This window comes from Chiloscyllium plagiosum, chromosome 44 (genome assembly GCF_004010195.1).
Source record: "Chiloscyllium plagiosum isolate BGI_BamShark_2017 chromosome 44, ASM401019v2, whole genome shotgun sequence".
Lineage (NCBI taxonomy): Eukaryota > Metazoa > Chordata > Chondrichthyes > Orectolobiformes > Hemiscylliidae > Chiloscyllium > Chiloscyllium plagiosum.
In genome coordinates this window covers 3,915,866-3,933,118 of record NC_057753.1, presented here as the reverse complement: position 1 = coordinate 3,933,118, position 17,253 = coordinate 3,915,866, and the positions used below count along the sequence as shown (strand labels likewise).

Here is a 17,253-nt window from a genome sequence, read left to right as displayed (position 1 = left end):
ATTAATCTCTTTTCGTCTAATGGCTTGTATCTTAGTATTCTCCTCGGCAACAATGTCTTTTTCTTGTGTGAAAACTGATGGAAAATATTCATTTAGTGCCTCTCCGATCTCTTCAGACTCCTCATACAGCTTCCCACTACTGTCCTTAACTGGCCCTAATCTTACCCCAGTCATTCTTTTATTGCTGTCATACCTTTTGGGTTTTCCTTGACCCTACCTGCCAAAGACTTCTCATGTCCCCTCCTGGCTCTTCTTAGCTCTCTCTCTTTATGTCCTTCCTGGCTAACCTGTAACTCTCAAGCGCCCTAACTGAGCCTTCACGTCTCATCTTTACATAAACCTTCCTCTTCCCCTTGACAAGAGATTCAATTTCCTTAGTAAACCACGGCTCCCTCGCTCGACTGCTAAATTGTCCCATGGTGTCCAGGGATGTGCGGGTTAGGATGGATTGGCCGTGCTAAATTGTCCCATAGTGCCCAGGGATGTGCAGGTTAGGGTGGATTGGCCGTGCTAAATTGTCCCATAGTGCCCAGGGATGTGCAGGTTAGGATGGATTGGCCGTGCTAAATTGTCCCATAGTGCCCAGGGATGGGCAGGTTAGGGTGGATTGGCCGTGCTAAATTGTCCCATAGTGCCCAGGGATGGGCAGGTTAGGTGCATTACTCAGGGGTAAATGTAGGTTACGACAATGGGTCTGGGTGGGTTACTCTTTGGAGAGTCGGTGTTACGTAGCCAACAAAGAGACAGGCATAGTTGGGGCCCATACGTGTGCCCCACTCAGGGGTAAATGTAGGTTACGACAATGGGTCTGGGTGGGTTACTCTTTGGAGAGTCGGTGTGGACTGGTTGGGCCAGATGCCTGTCCCCGCACTGTAGGGAATCTAATCTAATCTAATATTGTTTTATTGACAGACTCCAGCCGAGTAATTGTTGTCAAGGTGAGAATGTTTTGAAAATTCAGCTATAATTTAGAGCTTTTTGTGCTGTTCTCTGTTACCTGTGACAGGTTCCATGGTTGTGGAGCTGGTGTAGCTTCTTTACTGTTAACCTGAATCCATGCCCATCCTTTGCTCTGGTTCATCTCTGTCCCCCCCTGCTGTGTGTAACATCCACCCCTCCTTTTAGCTCTGTTCAGTAATCTGTTGTTATTTCTGCCGACTGTGTCTGAATGAGGTTACCTGACCAGGTGCTGCCAATTCACTCCAACCTGTACATCCCCAAACACTTTGGACAGTTTAGCCTGGCCAATTCACCCTAACCTGCACATCTTTGGACTGTGGGAGGAAACCGGAGCACCCGGAGGAAACCCACGCAGACCCGGGGAGAATGTGCAAACTCCACACAGAGGGTCACCCCAAGGCTGGGATTGAACTCAGGTCCCTGGCGCCGTGAGGCAGCAGTGCTAACCACTGAGCCACCGTGCCCGCCTGAAATTCGCCATCAGGAATTGTTTCTCCTATGCTATTGTCGATTTCTTTTCCACTTCTGACCTTGTATTGACCAAATTCTGCACCAATTTTATTCCATATTTCACCCTGTGTTAGTGAAACACGAGTGAAACATTAACTCTGCTGGTTTCAGTCGAGAGAGAAACAATTATTGCCAATCCCCAGTTGTCCATGTTTGAACAAATGCCATGGTAAAAGTGCTCCTGCAATGCTGTTAGGTCAACAGTTACAAGGTACTCATCCATGTATTATGACAGAACCAGGCATTATGATCAGTGTCCAAACCGACAAGAGTAATTTGTATTTAGATGAGACCTACTGAAGAATAAAATAATTCATTTCATTCATAGATATGTTATAAAGCGACTTTTGACACAGGGCCACACTGTAAGACAGGGAACCACAGCTGAGACAGAAAAGTAAGTTTTAAGGATGACTCTGAGGGAAGTAAGGTCAGAGGCAGAGAGGTTAAGGGAGGAAAAGACAAAGCTTGTGGCCTTGGCGTATATAGACCTTGGATGTAGGTTTGCTGACTGAGTTTGAAGGTTCATTTTCAGACGTTTTGTCACCATACTGGATAATATCTTCAGTGAACCTCTGGACGAAGCTTCTGAAAAGGAACCTTCCAGCTCAGCGAGCAAACCTACATCCAGAACCTCAAATTGGGCTACAAATCTTCTCAAAACTCGCCAATATATAGACCCAGTCAGCAACGGTGGAGCGATTTAAAATCTCTTAGAAAAGCTCAAGAGGCCATGGATAACTCAGAGGGTTGTGACATTACAGCTACGGGATATTTGCGCGGCTGGAGGCGATAACACCGCTAAGCAGGCGCCAAGGAGGAATTTGAAAATCACGAATGAGAATTTTAAAGTTTTGGTGCTTCAGAAGGTAGGTCAGTGAACACAGGTGCGATGTGTCATACACCAGGCCAGACCCACTCAAAATATTTTAAGGAGGTAGCCCAGACCCAAACCTTTTCTAGTTTTAAAGGTAGATGTGAAGTGGGTCTTCAAGGTGTGATGCAGCTGGTCAAACCACTCGGCTTTAGGCAAGACAGAACTTATTTAAACACTACAGTTGAAACACAAACAAAACAAAAGCGGAATTTAGAATAACATTGGAAAACTTAACTGACCCGATACAGTAACTATTACTAATTAACTGTTCCAATCCAGTAGCATCCCATCAACTCTCCGCAAGAAGGTAAATTCAAACTCAGATTCTTACAGGCAGAAGAGAACATCGAGAGAGAGCTCTCAGAGAAAGTGCGAGGAATTCTTTACTGAAGCTTGCGACTCTTGTGGATTCCAACATCTTGCGACTGCTACACTTAAAAAAAAATCCTAGAAAAACCCAGAACTGGCCGCTCCCCTTCCATTGTTTCCTTGTTACTTCCTAGACTCTGCAGCACTTCTGCCTTTACGACTTCTCTTCAAAAAAAATACCCAAAGACAGAATAACCTTTTTAACCTGACAGCACCGTCACAGATGTGTGAACGGAATTGGGTGTGAGCAAACATATGCGCACCAGAGTTCTGGATGACCTCAAGATGACAGTGAGGTTGAATGTGGGAGGCCAGCTGACAGTGCATTAGGACGGTTAAGTCTTGAAGTGACTAAGGAATGGCTAAGAGTTTCGGCAGCAGATGAGCTGAGATGAAGGTGGATTCGGGTAATGTTACCGAGGTATGAATAGGCGGCCTTCGAGATGATGGAAAATGTGATTGGAAGCTCATTGTGAGGTGGTTGTGAACAGTCTGGCTCACCGTTACAAGGGAGAGGGCTAGAGTCGTCGGAAAGGAGTAGAGTTTGTAGCGAGGACTGAAAAGTCAACGGCTTCAGTCTTTGCAATGTTTAAGCAGAGGAAATTTCTGCTCAAGACAAGTCAGGATGTTTTGTGGTGGTCTTCACAAACTTTTGCTACCGTGGTCCTTTTGAGGTGGTGGAGGGGATTGGGGGTTCGGGAGACTCTGTCAATCTTCTTGTTCAGGTTGCAGCTGTTTAAGATCTGTCTCACCGCAGTCCCCCGGTCTCCCTCACTTTCTCTCCATTATGGGAGATCAGAGTGTTGTGTGGGTCCAGACCAGGTGACAGGTATCCTTCCTGGAAGGACATGAATCAGTTGCGTTTTTTTACAGCAATCTGTCAGTTTTCACTGTAACCTCCCGCCCCCGGTTCCATCTCTGTAGATGGCTACATTCATTTCAGTCCATTTCACAATATGTCTTTGTGTTTCGGTGGCCGCTCCCTCACACCCGTCTTTTACTGTTCCAGTTCTCATTGCACAGTGTATTAGAAGGCCAGGAGGCTGACAGCACAGACGACACCAGGATCTGACTGGGTCTCCCAATTCGGAGGATGAAAGGAAAAGCCGCTCACCGTGGCAGGAAACCGTGGCGGTGCGGAGATTGCGGAGAGGGTTTCCAATCCCCCTCCGCCCTTGAAATTCACCGGCGGGTCCACACCGGGGAGAGACCATTCGCTTGTTCTGTGTGTGGGAAGGGATTCCCCCGGTCATCTCACCTGCTGAGGCACCAGCGGCTCCACACGGGGGAGAGACCGTTCGCTTGCCAAGGCTGTGGGAAGTCCTTCAAATGCTCCAGGGAGCTGATATCTCATCAAATTCTTCACACTGACGAGAGACCGTTCAGGTGCTCCGACTGCGAGACTGGGTTCAGGCGATCCTCCGACCTCACCAAGCACCAGCGGGTTCACACCGGGGAGAGGCCGTTCTCCTGCTCCGAGTGCGGCAAGGGGTTCACTCAGTCGTCGGCCCTGCTGCAACACCAGCGGGTTCACACCGGGGAGAGGCCGTTCTCCTGCGCCGAGTGCGGGAAGGGCTTCACTGCCTCCTCTGCCCTGCTGAGGCACCAGCAGGTTCACACCGGGGAGAGGCTGTTCACCTGCTCCGTGTGTGGGAAGGGATTCACCCAGTCGTACAACCTGCTGAGACACCAGCAAGTTCACGAGTAGCTCCAGGGATGGGATGGTGCTGTTCGGGGTCAGGTGCAGATCTTGGGGCTAAAGGGATCGAAGGATGCGTGGAGAAAGTGGGACACAGGATACTGAGATGGCTGATCAGACATCAACATATTGAACGATGGAGAAGACCCAGAGGGCTGAATGACCTACTGCTCCCATTTCTTCCTGTTTTACCCATGTCAATCATAAACACTTTGAATTAAATGCAAGAAATGGTCCAACAACTGACGGTTCCAGCAAACTCTGAACCGTATCGTATGACGGTGTGAGATTCTCTCCTCTCTTCACAAATCCGTGCTGCTGAAATCTGATGACACAAAGAGTGGAAAAGGAGAAGGTGATGGATTGGAAAACCCTTGATGCTTTGCCTCACAGATTCAGACTGACCACACTTAGTAAGGTACCTGCTTGGTTAAAGGTTGGTCAAAGAGGCGTAGGGCCCATATGGGAAATTGCCCAAGTATATGTTGCCCGTAAAAAGCAGGATAAATCCGACCCGGCCAATTACTGCCCCATCAATGAACACTAAAGTAATGGAAGCTGTCATCAACAGTGCTATCAAGCAGCATATGCTCAGTAATAATCTGCTCACTGACACCCAATTTCGGTTTCTCCAGGTCACTTAACCCTGATCGCATTGCAGATTTGATTAAAACATTACAAAAGAGCTGAATTCCAGAGGGGAGGGGAGAATCACTGCCATTAGGTCAAGGTTGCATTTGACCCAGTGTGGCATCAAGGAGCCCCAGTGAACCTGCAGTCAATGAGAATCGGTGGGGAAGACTCATACCTGGTACAAAGGAAGATGGTTGCGGTTATTAGAGGTCAGGCGCCTCAGCTCCAAGTCTCCTCAGCTCTCGGACATCTCTGTCGGAGTTCCTCCAGGGCTGTGTCATCTTCGGCTACTTCTCCACTGATCTTCCCTCCGTCACAAGGTCAGAACTGGAATGTTTTTCCGATGACTGCGCAATGTTCTGTCCCATTCGTGACACGTCAGATACCAAAGAGGTCCAGGCTCAAACACAAGATCTGGCCAATGTCCAGGCTTTGGCTGAACAGTGGCAAGTAATATTTGCACCATAGAAATGCCAGGCAATGATCATTTCCAATAAGAGAGAATTGAACCACTGCCCCTTGACGTTGAATGGCATTACCACTACCGAATCCGCCACTGTCAACCAGAAGCTCAATTGGACTTGCCATATAAATAATGGCTACAAGAGCATTTCCAAGATTAGTAGCATGTAACTCCTGTCCTGATTTCCCAAAGTCTGTTCACCATTTACAAGGAACGGGCCAGCAGTGTAATGGAATACTCCCCACCTACCTGGATGAGTGCAACTCTAAGAACATTCAAGCTTGACACCATCCAGGACAAAGCAGCCCACTTTCTTGGCAACTCATCCAATAAGCGTCCCGTCCCTCCACCACCAATGCTCCATCGCTGCAATATGTACTGTCTATAATTCACCAAAGACCCTTCGACAACACACTGCAAACCCCCAACCACTTCTTCCAACGAGAGGGAGAAAGACGGCAGCTTTACAGGAACACCGCCCCCTGCAAGTTCTCCCATTCGGCATCCAGGATTGGAAATGTATCGCTGTTTCTTCACCATTGCTGGAATTCCCTCCCTAACGGTGTTGTGAGTATAACTATACGCATGAGTCGCAATGACTCAAGAAGGCAGCTCAACACCGCTTTGTCAGGGGCATCGATGTGTCGTCCCATTTCCCTATCCCCGGATCAGTCAAAGCAAATACTCAGAGACACAGTACGGCTTTACTTCCTTCATCTTTATTCCAGGCCCACGTGCACAGAGATATGAGTTCTCGGTCTTCGCTCGAACACCAGTTTCTTAATGAATTATATCGTCACTGACAGGGAGCAGCAACCAAATAGGCAACAATCTATATTGATTGGGTGACCATCACATTCAGTGGGCATCAACAGTAAAGATTAAGTCATCTGGAGTTATACAATGAATGGTCTTAACCTTGTCAACTGGCTTTACATAATGAATGCTTTTCACCTCCTTAACCCACGACCCTTGCCTCCAGCACCTCATTGTTTACTGCAAGTTCTTACCTGATCCATGTCACGCTAGCTGAGCCTTTGTCCCACACAAGCCAAAACCTACCCCTTTCCCTACCTGCTCATACCTTGTACACATTCTCCTATGGTTAGGCAATAAATACTCGCCAGCCAGTGACTCCCATGTTGCACATGTGAATTTAACAAAAAAGGCACCAAAAAGGGGATTCACACATAGTGGCAAAGAGCACGGCAGACATGTTCAGTGAGCACTTTGCATTAGTCATTACGAAGGACTCCGATGTCCCCCCGATGCCGCGATGACAGAGGAAGTAACTCAGTCACTGGAAGTATTTGAAATTTGGAGGAGGAAGCGACGGATAAACGTCCAGCCCTGAAAGTTGCAAAGCAGCCGGGACAGGATGAGAACCACCCCAGACACTCTGAAGAAAGTAAAAGTGGCACCCCCAGGGGGCACTGACCATGATCATTTTGGCTTTCCTATACTTCGGGTAGCTTCCAGAGGACTCGAGAATTGCAGACGTCATGCACCCCTTCAAAAAGGGTGGAAGGATAAGCCGAGCAGTTCCAGACCGATCAATTTAACAGCTGACTCCTTCAAAATATTAATTCAGGACAGAATGAATAGTCACATGGACAAAAGTGGGTTAATTAAAGGGAGGCAGCATGGACTTCCCAAGGAAAAGTCACGTTGCATTAACTTCCTGGAATTCTTTGAGGAGGGAACAGGCCTTTGATGAGGGTAATGGTATGTTGTAGTTTACGTGGACTCTGAAAAGACATTTAACGCAGTGGCACACAACAGAACTATCAGAAAATGTATAGCTCAACGAATAACAGGAGCAGCAGCAACACAAATACAAAACAAAATGTAGTGACAAGTAACCAGAAATGGGGTGGTAAATGCTTGATTTTCGAAGTGGACTGTCATGTGTAAGGGGCAGAGGTGGGCTAGCCTGCCCATCAGGTTGGCCGCACCATTCAACAAGGATCACGGCTGATCTGATCGTTCTCTGCTCCACTTTCCTGTCTTTACCCACAACCCTTAGTTTGCCGTCTGCTTAAAACACCATCTGTCTCCGCCTTGAATATACTGAATGACCAAGCATGAACAGCCCTGTTCCTCCTCGGTCAAAGACAACCACACATACTGTTCTGATCCCATTTTCCAGCACTTGGCCGATAGCCTTGTATTCCTCGTCATTACAGGTGCATTCCGCAGACTCAGTACCCAGCGAAGACGTTTGTCTTCATCTCTGTCTTAAATGGGCACCCGTTACTCTGATATTGCGCCCTCTTGTACTGAACTCTCGAAACCCCTCTTGTAAAGCCCCCTAAGAATCCTCAATGTTCCAATAAGGTCTCCTCTCATTTTCCTGAAACTCAATGAGTATCAGCCGAACCTAGTCAACTATTTAACAGAAGAAATCTCACCATACCTGTGATTAACCTTCTCTGGGTTACCTGCAAAGCCAGTACAGCTTTCCTTGGATAAGGTGACCAAAGCTGTTCACAGTATTTCCTGTTCTGGTGTAACTAGTGCTTTGTGTAATCTTTGCTACCCCTCCTGATTTTTAGAATCCATTCCCTTTGAAATAAATGCTAATATTCCATCTGCTTTCCTTCCTTCCTACCTGCTGAACATGTATGTTAGTTTTGTTTATGTTATCCAAGCACCAGAACCACCGCCCCCCCCCCACCCCCCACCAAATGACTCAGTGCTGCAGCATTTTGCAGCCTTCCCTCATTTAGATAAATGATCCCTGTGGTGCTCCACTCATTACAGATTGCTGTGCTCCAAGAGATTCACCCTCATTCCAGCTTTGTTTTCTATTCATTGGACAATCCTCCAAAGATACTAATGCACTAACCCCCCCCCCCCCCTCCACGGAATGGACCGTTATTAAATAGCCTTATGCAGTACCCTGGAGAAAGTGAGGACTGTGTAGGTAGGCTGGAGAGTCAGGGTCGAAAAGCATGACGCTGGGAAAGCACAGCAGGTCAGGCAGCATCCGAGGAACAGGAGAGGTGATGAAGGGCTCATGCCCAAAACATCGAGTTAGCTGCTCCTTGGATGCTGCCTGATCTGCTGTGCTTTTCCAGCGTCACACTTTTCGATCTACATCGTTGAATACGTGTTGCAAGTCCAAACATATTACTTCATCTACCCTGCTTGTTATATCTTCAAAAAATTTAAATGTAATACATTTGTACGGCACAATTTCCTCATCCTGAAGCCATGTTGACTCAGTTTGATTATAACATGTATTTGTAAATAACATCCTTTCAAATAGACTCGAACGTTTTCCTATTGACTGATATTAAGCTAACTGTCCTATGGTTATCTGTTTCTGGTGAACTCCATTCGCTGTCTATTTCAGCCAGTTCTGTGTCCATTCCCATGTAAGATATTTTCTGATCAACCTGGTCAGAAATGTTGTTGCACACCTCTGAAACAGGTGGGATATGTATCTAGGCCTCCTGGCCCAGAGGCAGGGAAAATAACACTGCATCATAAGCGCTATTCCTCGTTCCCATGTGAGTATCCATCTTTAAGTTCAACACAACTGTTAGTGTCCCGGCTTTCCCACTCTCAAACTAAATGCTAATTTCGAGCAATTATAATCACCAATCCCGAATGGAATTTATTAGTCTGACATCACTTATAAAACCCGGCTTGTTGCACACAGAGTCATAGAGATGTACAGCATGGAAACAGACCCCTCAGACCAACCCGTCCATGCCGACTAGATATTCCAACTCAGTCTAGTCCCACCTGCCAGCACCCGGCCCACATCCCTCCAAACCCTTCCTATTCATATACCCATCCAAATGCCTTTTAAATGTTGCAGTTGTACCAGCCTCCACCACTTCCTCTGGTAGCTCATTCCACCCTCTGCGTGAAAAAGTTGCCCCTTAGGTCTCTTTTATATCTTTCCCCTCTCAACCTAAACCTATACCCCCTAGTTCTGGACTTGCCCATCTCAGGGAAAAGACCTTGTCTATTTACCCTATCCATGCCCCTCATGATTTTATAAACCTCTATAAGGTCACCCCTCAGCCTCCGACACTCGAGGGAAAGCAGCCCCAGCCTCTTCAACCTCTCCCTCTAGCTCAAATCCTCCAACCCTGGCAACATCCTTGAAAATCTTTTCTGAACCCTTTCAAGTTTCACAACACCCTTCTGATAGGAAGGAGACCAGAACTGCATGCAATATTCCAACAGTGGCCTAACTAATGTCCTGTACAGCTGCAACATGACCTCCCACCTCCTGTACTCAGTACTCTGACCAATAAAGAAAACGTACCAAACGCCACCTTCACTATCCTATCTACCTGTGACTCCACTTTCAAGGAGCTATGAACCCGCACCACACCTGTTCAGCAACGCTCCCTGGGACCTTACCATTAAGTGTATAAGTCCTCTCCAAAGTAGCATGATCCCCGGTTAGATCCACATATTATGGATAACAAGCTATCCCAAATGCACTCAATGATTTTTTTCTTCACAGCTGCCTCAGCCAATTTATAAGATTAAAGTTACCCATGATTATGTATTGCCTTTTTTAAAAGCCCTCGTTATCACCTGATCTATTCTTGGTCCTACTCTACAGCTAGTGTTCGGGGATCTATTGCTAACTCCCATCAGTGTTTTGTTAACTCCATCCATGTGGATTCTACATCATCTAATCCAGAAGCATTTCTTACTTAAGGTGCTAATTCCATCTTGTATGAATAAATCCAACCTGCCCCCCTTGCCTTCCTGCCTGTCCTCCTGAAAGGTCAGAGGCTCCTGAATGTTATAGTTCCCAGCTTTGATCTCCTGTGTGTCCGTCATGAATCATAGAATCCCTACAGTGTGGAAACAGGCCATTTGACCCATCGAGTCCATACCAACCCTCCAAAGAGTATCCTGCCCTGACCCATCTTTCTACCGTGTCTCCGTAACCCTGCATTTCCCATGGCCGATTCACTTGATCTACTGGACACTATGGGGCAATTTAGCACGGCCAATCCACCTGACCTGCACCTCTTTGGACTGTGGGAGGAAACCGGAGCATCCGGAGGAAACCCACACACACACACACACACACGGGGAGAATGTGCAAACTCCACACAGACAGTCACCCGAGGCTGGAATTGAACTCGCGTCCCGGCAGCAGTGCTAATTACTGAGTCCCCTATAAGTTCATATCCATTAATCTGTTTTCATCCCATTAACTTGGTTCCTCTTGTTACATATGATGCACACGTTTGAGTAAAGAACCATTAGCCTTGCCTTATTACCTCTTGTTCATTCTCTCTCTCCCTGCTGATTTTTGTTCAAACACCTGCCTGCTGCTCTCTGTCCCTTCCTGTCACATTTTGGTGTGACTGCTGAAATTGATGCCTTGGAATGCCACCATATTCTTGTGATTCAGCGGCCTACATTTCCCACCACCCCCTCCCGTATCTTCTATTCCACCAGAACAGTTTCCTCTGCCCCAGTAACAGTATTAGTGCCTCATGAACTAAACCCCATTGCTCCTACACTCATCTTTAGGCCACACTGTTAACTCAATGGATCTACCTTATGCCAACCGATGGGCCAACTGGCCTTGCTCTATGCTGTAATGACACTGACTCATTTTAGCAGCCCTCCCTCAATCCCCTCTTTCCAATTCTCATTTAAGTCAGTCTGCTCCATACATCCTCTCAGGCTAGTAAAAGTCCATCCTTCTTCAGGTGTGGTGCCCAGAGTGGAATACATTTGTAGGGTGCGGTCTGTGCAGGATTTTGAATCTCAGCGCTTTCTCAGTCACACCCATATCTGAAATCTCACACCACAAAGAAACTGTTTTCTCTTCCAGGTCAAAGGCCAAGGATATTCAATGGGCGACCTGAGCATCCAAATCGTTTCTCCCTGGGTGTTAGAAAAACTCCTCCCAATGTTTCAGCTCCTCTGCATTCCCTGTTGTGAGGAGAACAATCCTAGCTCCTCCAGTTTTTTCAAGTGAACAGAAACCACACATCCCTGATATTATTCCGAGATTGCCTCTATAACCTCCCCAAGGCATTGACGTCTTTTTGAAAGTCTAATGCTCAGAAATTATTACAATATTCCAATGCGCCAATTTAGTGATTCAGGAGAACTCCATGTTTTAGTATATCCTGTGTCCATTAATAAATGAGCAACTTATTAGATTTTTTCAAAACACAACTTGGTCAACTTATCCTGTCACAGTCAAAGAATCATGTTCACACACTCCCAGGTCATTGTGTTTCTGCACACTTTTTTTTAAAAAAAGGTAAAGTTAAATTTATTCTGCCTCTCATTTATCTTTTCCATGTCCATCAGTTGTGAATCGTTTTGATATGGTCTAAGGGTGAGAAACCATGTGAAATGAATACCAGAACGTTGTAACCTTTTCACTAAAGATCACAGTGAGATTGAGGTTCAAAGCGACCGGTTTTACCGTGCAAGCAACTTCACCTGGGAGTCGGTGAATGAAGAGGAAAGATCCCACATAGCGGTTCTTCAAGGTTCACTGCCGGTTCGACAACTCAGTCAGCTCCACTGTGAGCTCAGGGGGTTCCACAGCTCCTCCCCAGCAGGACAAGCACGTGTATCTTAACACCAAGAAAACCAGTCACTTGTCTGATAGATTGTTGTTTGTGCAGTCTCACTGTGCACAAACTGGTGCTGTGAACCAGTAACCACGTGTATTTGTATAATATGCCTCATGTGATAAAACGTCCTAAGGGGCTTCAGAGAAGATTTTTCAAAAGAAACATTTGACAGAGTCAGATAAGGCAACATGATGGAGATTATTAACTGGACAGGCTGTTTTTAACAAGCATAGAGTCATAGAGATGTACAGCACGGAAACAGACCCTTCGGTCCAACCAGTCCATGCTGACCAGATATCCCAACCCAATCTAGTCCCACCTGCCAGCACCCGGCCCATATCCCTCCAAACCCCTCCTATTCATATACCCATCCAAATGCCTTGTAAATATTGTAACTGTACCAGCCTCCACCACTTCCTCTGGCAGCTCATTCCATACACGCATCACCATCTGTGTGAAAAGGTTGCCTCTTAGATCACTTTTATATCTTTCCCCTCTCACTCTAAACCTATGCCCTCTAGTTCTGCACTCCCCACCCCTGGGAAAAGACTTGGGCATTGATAGGATAAATGGACAATCATGATTTTATAAATCTCTATAAGATTACCTCTCAGCCTCCAATGCTCCAGGGAAAACAGCCCCAGCCTGTTCAGCCTCTCCCTATAGCTCAAATCCTCCAACCCTGGCAACATCCTTGTAAATCTTTTCGCAACCCCTTCCAAGTTTCACAACATCCTTCCGATAGGAAGGGGACCAGAATTGCAGGCAATATTCCAACAGTGGCCTAACCAATGTCCTGTACAGCCGCAACATGACCTCCCAACTCCTGTACTCAATGCTCTGACCAATAAAGGAAAGCATACAAAATGCCGCCTTCACTATCCTATCTACCTGCGACTCCACTTTCAAGGAGTTATGAGCCTGCACTCCAAGGTCTCTTTGTTCAGCAGCACTCCCTTGGACCTTCCCATTAAGTGTATAAGTCCTGCTCTGATTTGCTTTCCCAAAATGCAGCATCTTCTTTAATCAGGAGAGAGGTGAAAAGGTTCAGGAAAAGAATATCAAGAGTTTCCCACCCATGCACAGTACCAATGATGGAGTGATTAAAATCAGGGAGACTTGAGGACACAATGCAATGTGGGCAGCTTTCTTGAGGATTGTGTGACTGGAGGTTACAAATTTTGAAATTTGAGACACTGCCCGTCCAGGAGCCAAAGTGTGCAAATCGGTGAACAGGATTTGATGCAGGAAAGTACGGAGGCAGCAGAATTTTGTATGATTTTTGCATTTGCAGAGGAGGGTGGGATAAATGCATTGGAATCACCAACTCTACCAGTAACAAGGGACTGGATGAGGGTATCAGCAGCAGATAAGCTAGGCTGAGATGGAGATGGGTGAGATTGAACTATTTGGTATTAGTGATTGTGTGGACATGTACTCTGAACCTCATGTTAAAGTCAAATATAACCAAAATTGTTAGCTGTGCTATTCTGCCTCAATCACCGTGGGCAGCACGGTGGCTCAGTGGTTAGCACTGCTGCCTCACAGCACCAGGGAACCGGGTTCAGTTCCTGCCTCAGACAACTGACTGTGTGGAGTTTGCACATCCTCTCCGTGTCTGTGTGGGTTTTCTCCGGGTGCTCCGGTTTCCTCCCACAGTCCAAAGACAAGCTGGTCAGGTGGATTGGCCATGCTAAACTGCCCATAGCATTAGGTGCATCATTTAGAGGGGAATGGGACTCCGTGGGTTACTCTTCGGAAGGTCATTGCAGACTTGTTGGGCCGAAGGACCTGTTTCCACACACTAGGGAATCTAATCTAATCAGGAGCGAACAAAGTCAATGGCCTTGATCATCCCAGTTTATAACTGCATTTCATCCAGCACTGGATGTGGGATTAGTAGTTTGATCTGTTTTGTAACATTTTCAGAATGGTGAGGGATGTTGGTGAGGAGAGCTGGATGGTCTCAGTGTACGTATGAAAAGTAACACAGTGCTTTCAGGTGGTGTGACCAAGTGACAGCGCGTAGATGGGAAATAGGAAAGATCGAGGACACATTCTTGAGTGACATCAAGGCCTCAGAAAAGAAAGGGAGTGTGTGAACAAGGGACAGAGGTCTGAAAGGACGGTGGGGTTAAGGGTTTATTTTCGGGTGGATTATGGATGTAAAGGTGAGAGGGACAGAACCAGAAGAGACAGAGTGTGAACCATTAGCAACAGCAACAAACATGGGGAAATAGTCAGCAGTTTTTGGAGATTTGGGTCGAAGGTGCGCAGGTGGTGGGTCTCAATCGGCAACCTGAGTGCTGACAGCACATCGAGAGTGAAACCGGAGAAAGCTGAGCGCCCAGGGATGGAGGTGGACAAACGTCAGAAGACATTTTCTCCAGTCGGCTCACGCAAAGGAGGCACAGGCAGTTGTTCAGATCGTCTGAATGTTAGTGACGAAGAAGTATCTTGCACTTTTTGGAGGAAACCAGACAAAGAGAGAGCACTTCAAGAGGAACGAATGGGTTTCAGCGATATTAGAAAATACTTGACACAGCGTGGCTGAAACTTATCTATTCGACTTTCATTCAGAATGTTGGCACATATTACTGGACGCTGGCCTTTACTAACAGCAGCAGAAACAAACCCCAACGAACGTGATTCAGTCCTGATGTGACGAGCGACAAAATCCAATCTCTCGAGTTACTTGTGAACTCGCTGATGTCTCAGCAGGTGGGATGAGTTAATAAATCTCTTGCCACACTCTGAGCAGGTGAACGGTCTCTCCCCGGTGTGAATGCGCTGATGTATCAGCAGGTTATATAAGGTCGTGAATCGCTTCCCACAATCAGGGCAAACAAACGGCCTTTCACCGGTGTGAACTCTCTGGTGTGTCTGCAAGCTGGAAGACTGAGCGAATTGCTTCCCACACTCGGTGCAGGTGAACGGCCTCTCCCCAGTGTGAACTCGCTTGTGCTTCAACAGGATCGATGACTGGGTGAATCCCTTCCCACACTCCGCGCAGGTGAACGGCCTCTCCCCCGTGTGACTGCGCTCATGTACAGTGAGTTGAGATGAGTACTTGAATCCAGCCCCACAGTGAGAGCACCTGAATGGTCTCTCCTCAGTGTGGACACGCTGATGGGTCATCAGCTCCCAGGAGCTTTTAAAGCACTTCCCACAGTCTGGACATTTAAAAGGTCTCTCGTGCGTGTGAACCCGCTGGTGCGTCAGAAGGCTGGAGGACTGAGTGAATCCCTTCCCACACTCACTGCACGTGAATGGTCTCTCCCCGGTGTGAACTCGCTGATGAGTCTCCAGTTCATACGGGTAATTGAACCCTTTCCCACAGTCCCCACATTTCCACGGTTTCTGTTCGCTGTGACTAACTTTGTGTCTTGACAGGCCAGATGATTGGTTGAAGACTCGTCCACACACAGAACACGAGTACGGTTTCTCCCGACTGCTGCAAGTGCTTTTACCTTCCATGTTCAAAATCCGATGACATTCAGGTCCTGATGAATTAAGTGTCTCGGACTTGGTGTTTGTCTTGAGCTTGCTGTCCCTTTCCAATGCCCTATAAAACATATTTCAAACAGTGATCCATGAGGGCCATGAGGTGTGTTGTCAAAACCTAACTGATTCAGTCACGTCCTTCACCGATCCATGTCTGGGCAGGAAGAGAAAGGCACAGCGGGGACAATGACTTGGGGGGGAGGGGGAGAGAAAGGAAAAGGAGATGGACTTCATTCATCAGCAATTCAACCAGAATCTCCAAATCCCCAACACTTGGAAAGACAAGAGCAGCTGATGCATGCGAGAACAGTCCCTTCTGAGGCAAACACTCGTGAGGTCATGCTAAGAAGAGACTGAGCACTGGCTCAGTGAGGCACAAGGGATTGCACCTTGCTGCTGACCACAGCCAGAACTGAACCATCGATATTCTGACAGTTTGGGTTTCTGTCTGTTGATGTTAAAGAGCCCGACATCTGGACTAGAATTTGAAATTCTGCCAATTAGTTTGCTTCATTAAGCAAAATTTACCCATCAAAGAAGTATCTGTGGGCAGCACGGTGGCACAGTGCTTAGCACTGCTATCTCACAGCACCAGGGACCCGGGTTCAATTCCCGCCTCAGGCAACTGTCTGTGTGGAGTTTGCACATTCTCCCCGTGTCTGCACGGGTTTCCTCCGGCTGCTCCGGTTTCCTCCCCACAGTCCAAAGACGTGCAGGTTAGGTGAATTGGCCTTGCTAAATCGCCCCATAGTGTTTGGTAAAGGGGTAAATGTCGAGGAATGGGTCTGGGTGAGTTACTCTTCGGCGGGTCGGTGTGGACTTGTTGGGCAGAAGGGCCTGTTTCCACACTGTAAGTAATCTAATCTAATCTTTATTCGGGCTGTTCTCGAGATTATTGAAGAGAACACCAAATGGTTTATTTACTTCTTGCAGTTCATTTATTGTATTCGCTGATCGTGATGCAGTCTGCTCTCCACTGAGAAGGAAGTGAGGACTGCAGATGCTGGAGATCAGAGTCAGCACACTTTGTGGAACAGTCTCGGTTCAGTCTGTCAGCTGGATTGCGAGCTTCCAGGCAGTTATCACTTTTATTCTCCGCATCAATCCCACTGTGACCTATCTTTCATTTGTCTCCTGTACTATTCTAAAGAGCCACAATGGGAAGCTTGAAGATCAGCAGCCCAAATTTCAATTCAGCACTTTAAAAGCTTCCTGTACTCAACCTTCTGCAACAGATCAGCCAGGTTTGGGTGGAGATGGGTGACGTTATGGTGATGGAATTATTTGGTATCAGTGACTGTGTGGACATGTGGTCCGAAACACATCTTTAAGTCAAATATGACAGAGATTCTTAGCTGTACCTGCATGCTTACCTTCATTGACTGGTGTACAAGAACACCCAGATCTCTCTGTACTGCCCCTTTACCTAACTTGACTCCATTTAGGTAGTAATCTGCCTTCCTGTTCTTGCCACCAAAGTGGATAACCATACATTTATCCACATTAAACTGCATCTGCCATGTATCTGACCATCACCTAACCTGTCCAGGTCATCCTGTAATCTCCTAACATCCTCCTCACATTTCACCCTACCACCCAGCTTTGTATCATCAGCAAATTTGCTAATGTTACTATTAATACCATCTTCTAT

General features: G+C 46.9%; 2 protein-coding genes across 7 annotated transcripts in view; one reads left to right on the top strand and one right to left on the bottom strand.

Moving 5' to 3' along the window:
- LOC122543499 (gastrula zinc finger protein XlCGF71.1-like) overlaps positions 1-11,531 on the top strand; it is a 29,495-nt gene extending 17,964 nt beyond the window's left edge. For 2 of the 6 annotated variants that reach the window (XM_043682250.1, XM_043682251.1), the window contains one exon: positions 3,726-5,062. In XM_043682250.1, coding sequence (XP_043538185.1) covers positions 3,810-4,424 — 615 coding nt within the window. In that variant the 5' untranslated portion in view covers positions 3,726-3,809 and the 3' untranslated portion in view covers positions 4,425-5,062. Of the gene's footprint in view, positions 1-912; positions 939-3,725; positions 5,063-11,338 lie in introns of those variants that run through there. The other 4 variants (XM_043682253.1, XM_043682252.1, XM_043682255.1 and 1 more) reach the window with 4 other exon arrangements.
- A 2,231-nt stretch (positions 11,532-13,762) lies between these two features.
- Positions 13,763-17,253, bottom strand: part of LOC122543628 (zinc finger protein 420-like) — a 160,749-nt gene continuing 157,258 nt past the window's right edge. The window contains exon 10 of the mRNA XM_043682451.1: positions 13,763-15,663. Within this exon, the coding sequence (XP_043538386.1) occupies positions 14,790-15,663 (874 nt within the window). The 3' untranslated portion in view covers positions 13,763-14,789. The remainder of the gene's footprint in view (positions 15,664-17,253) is intronic.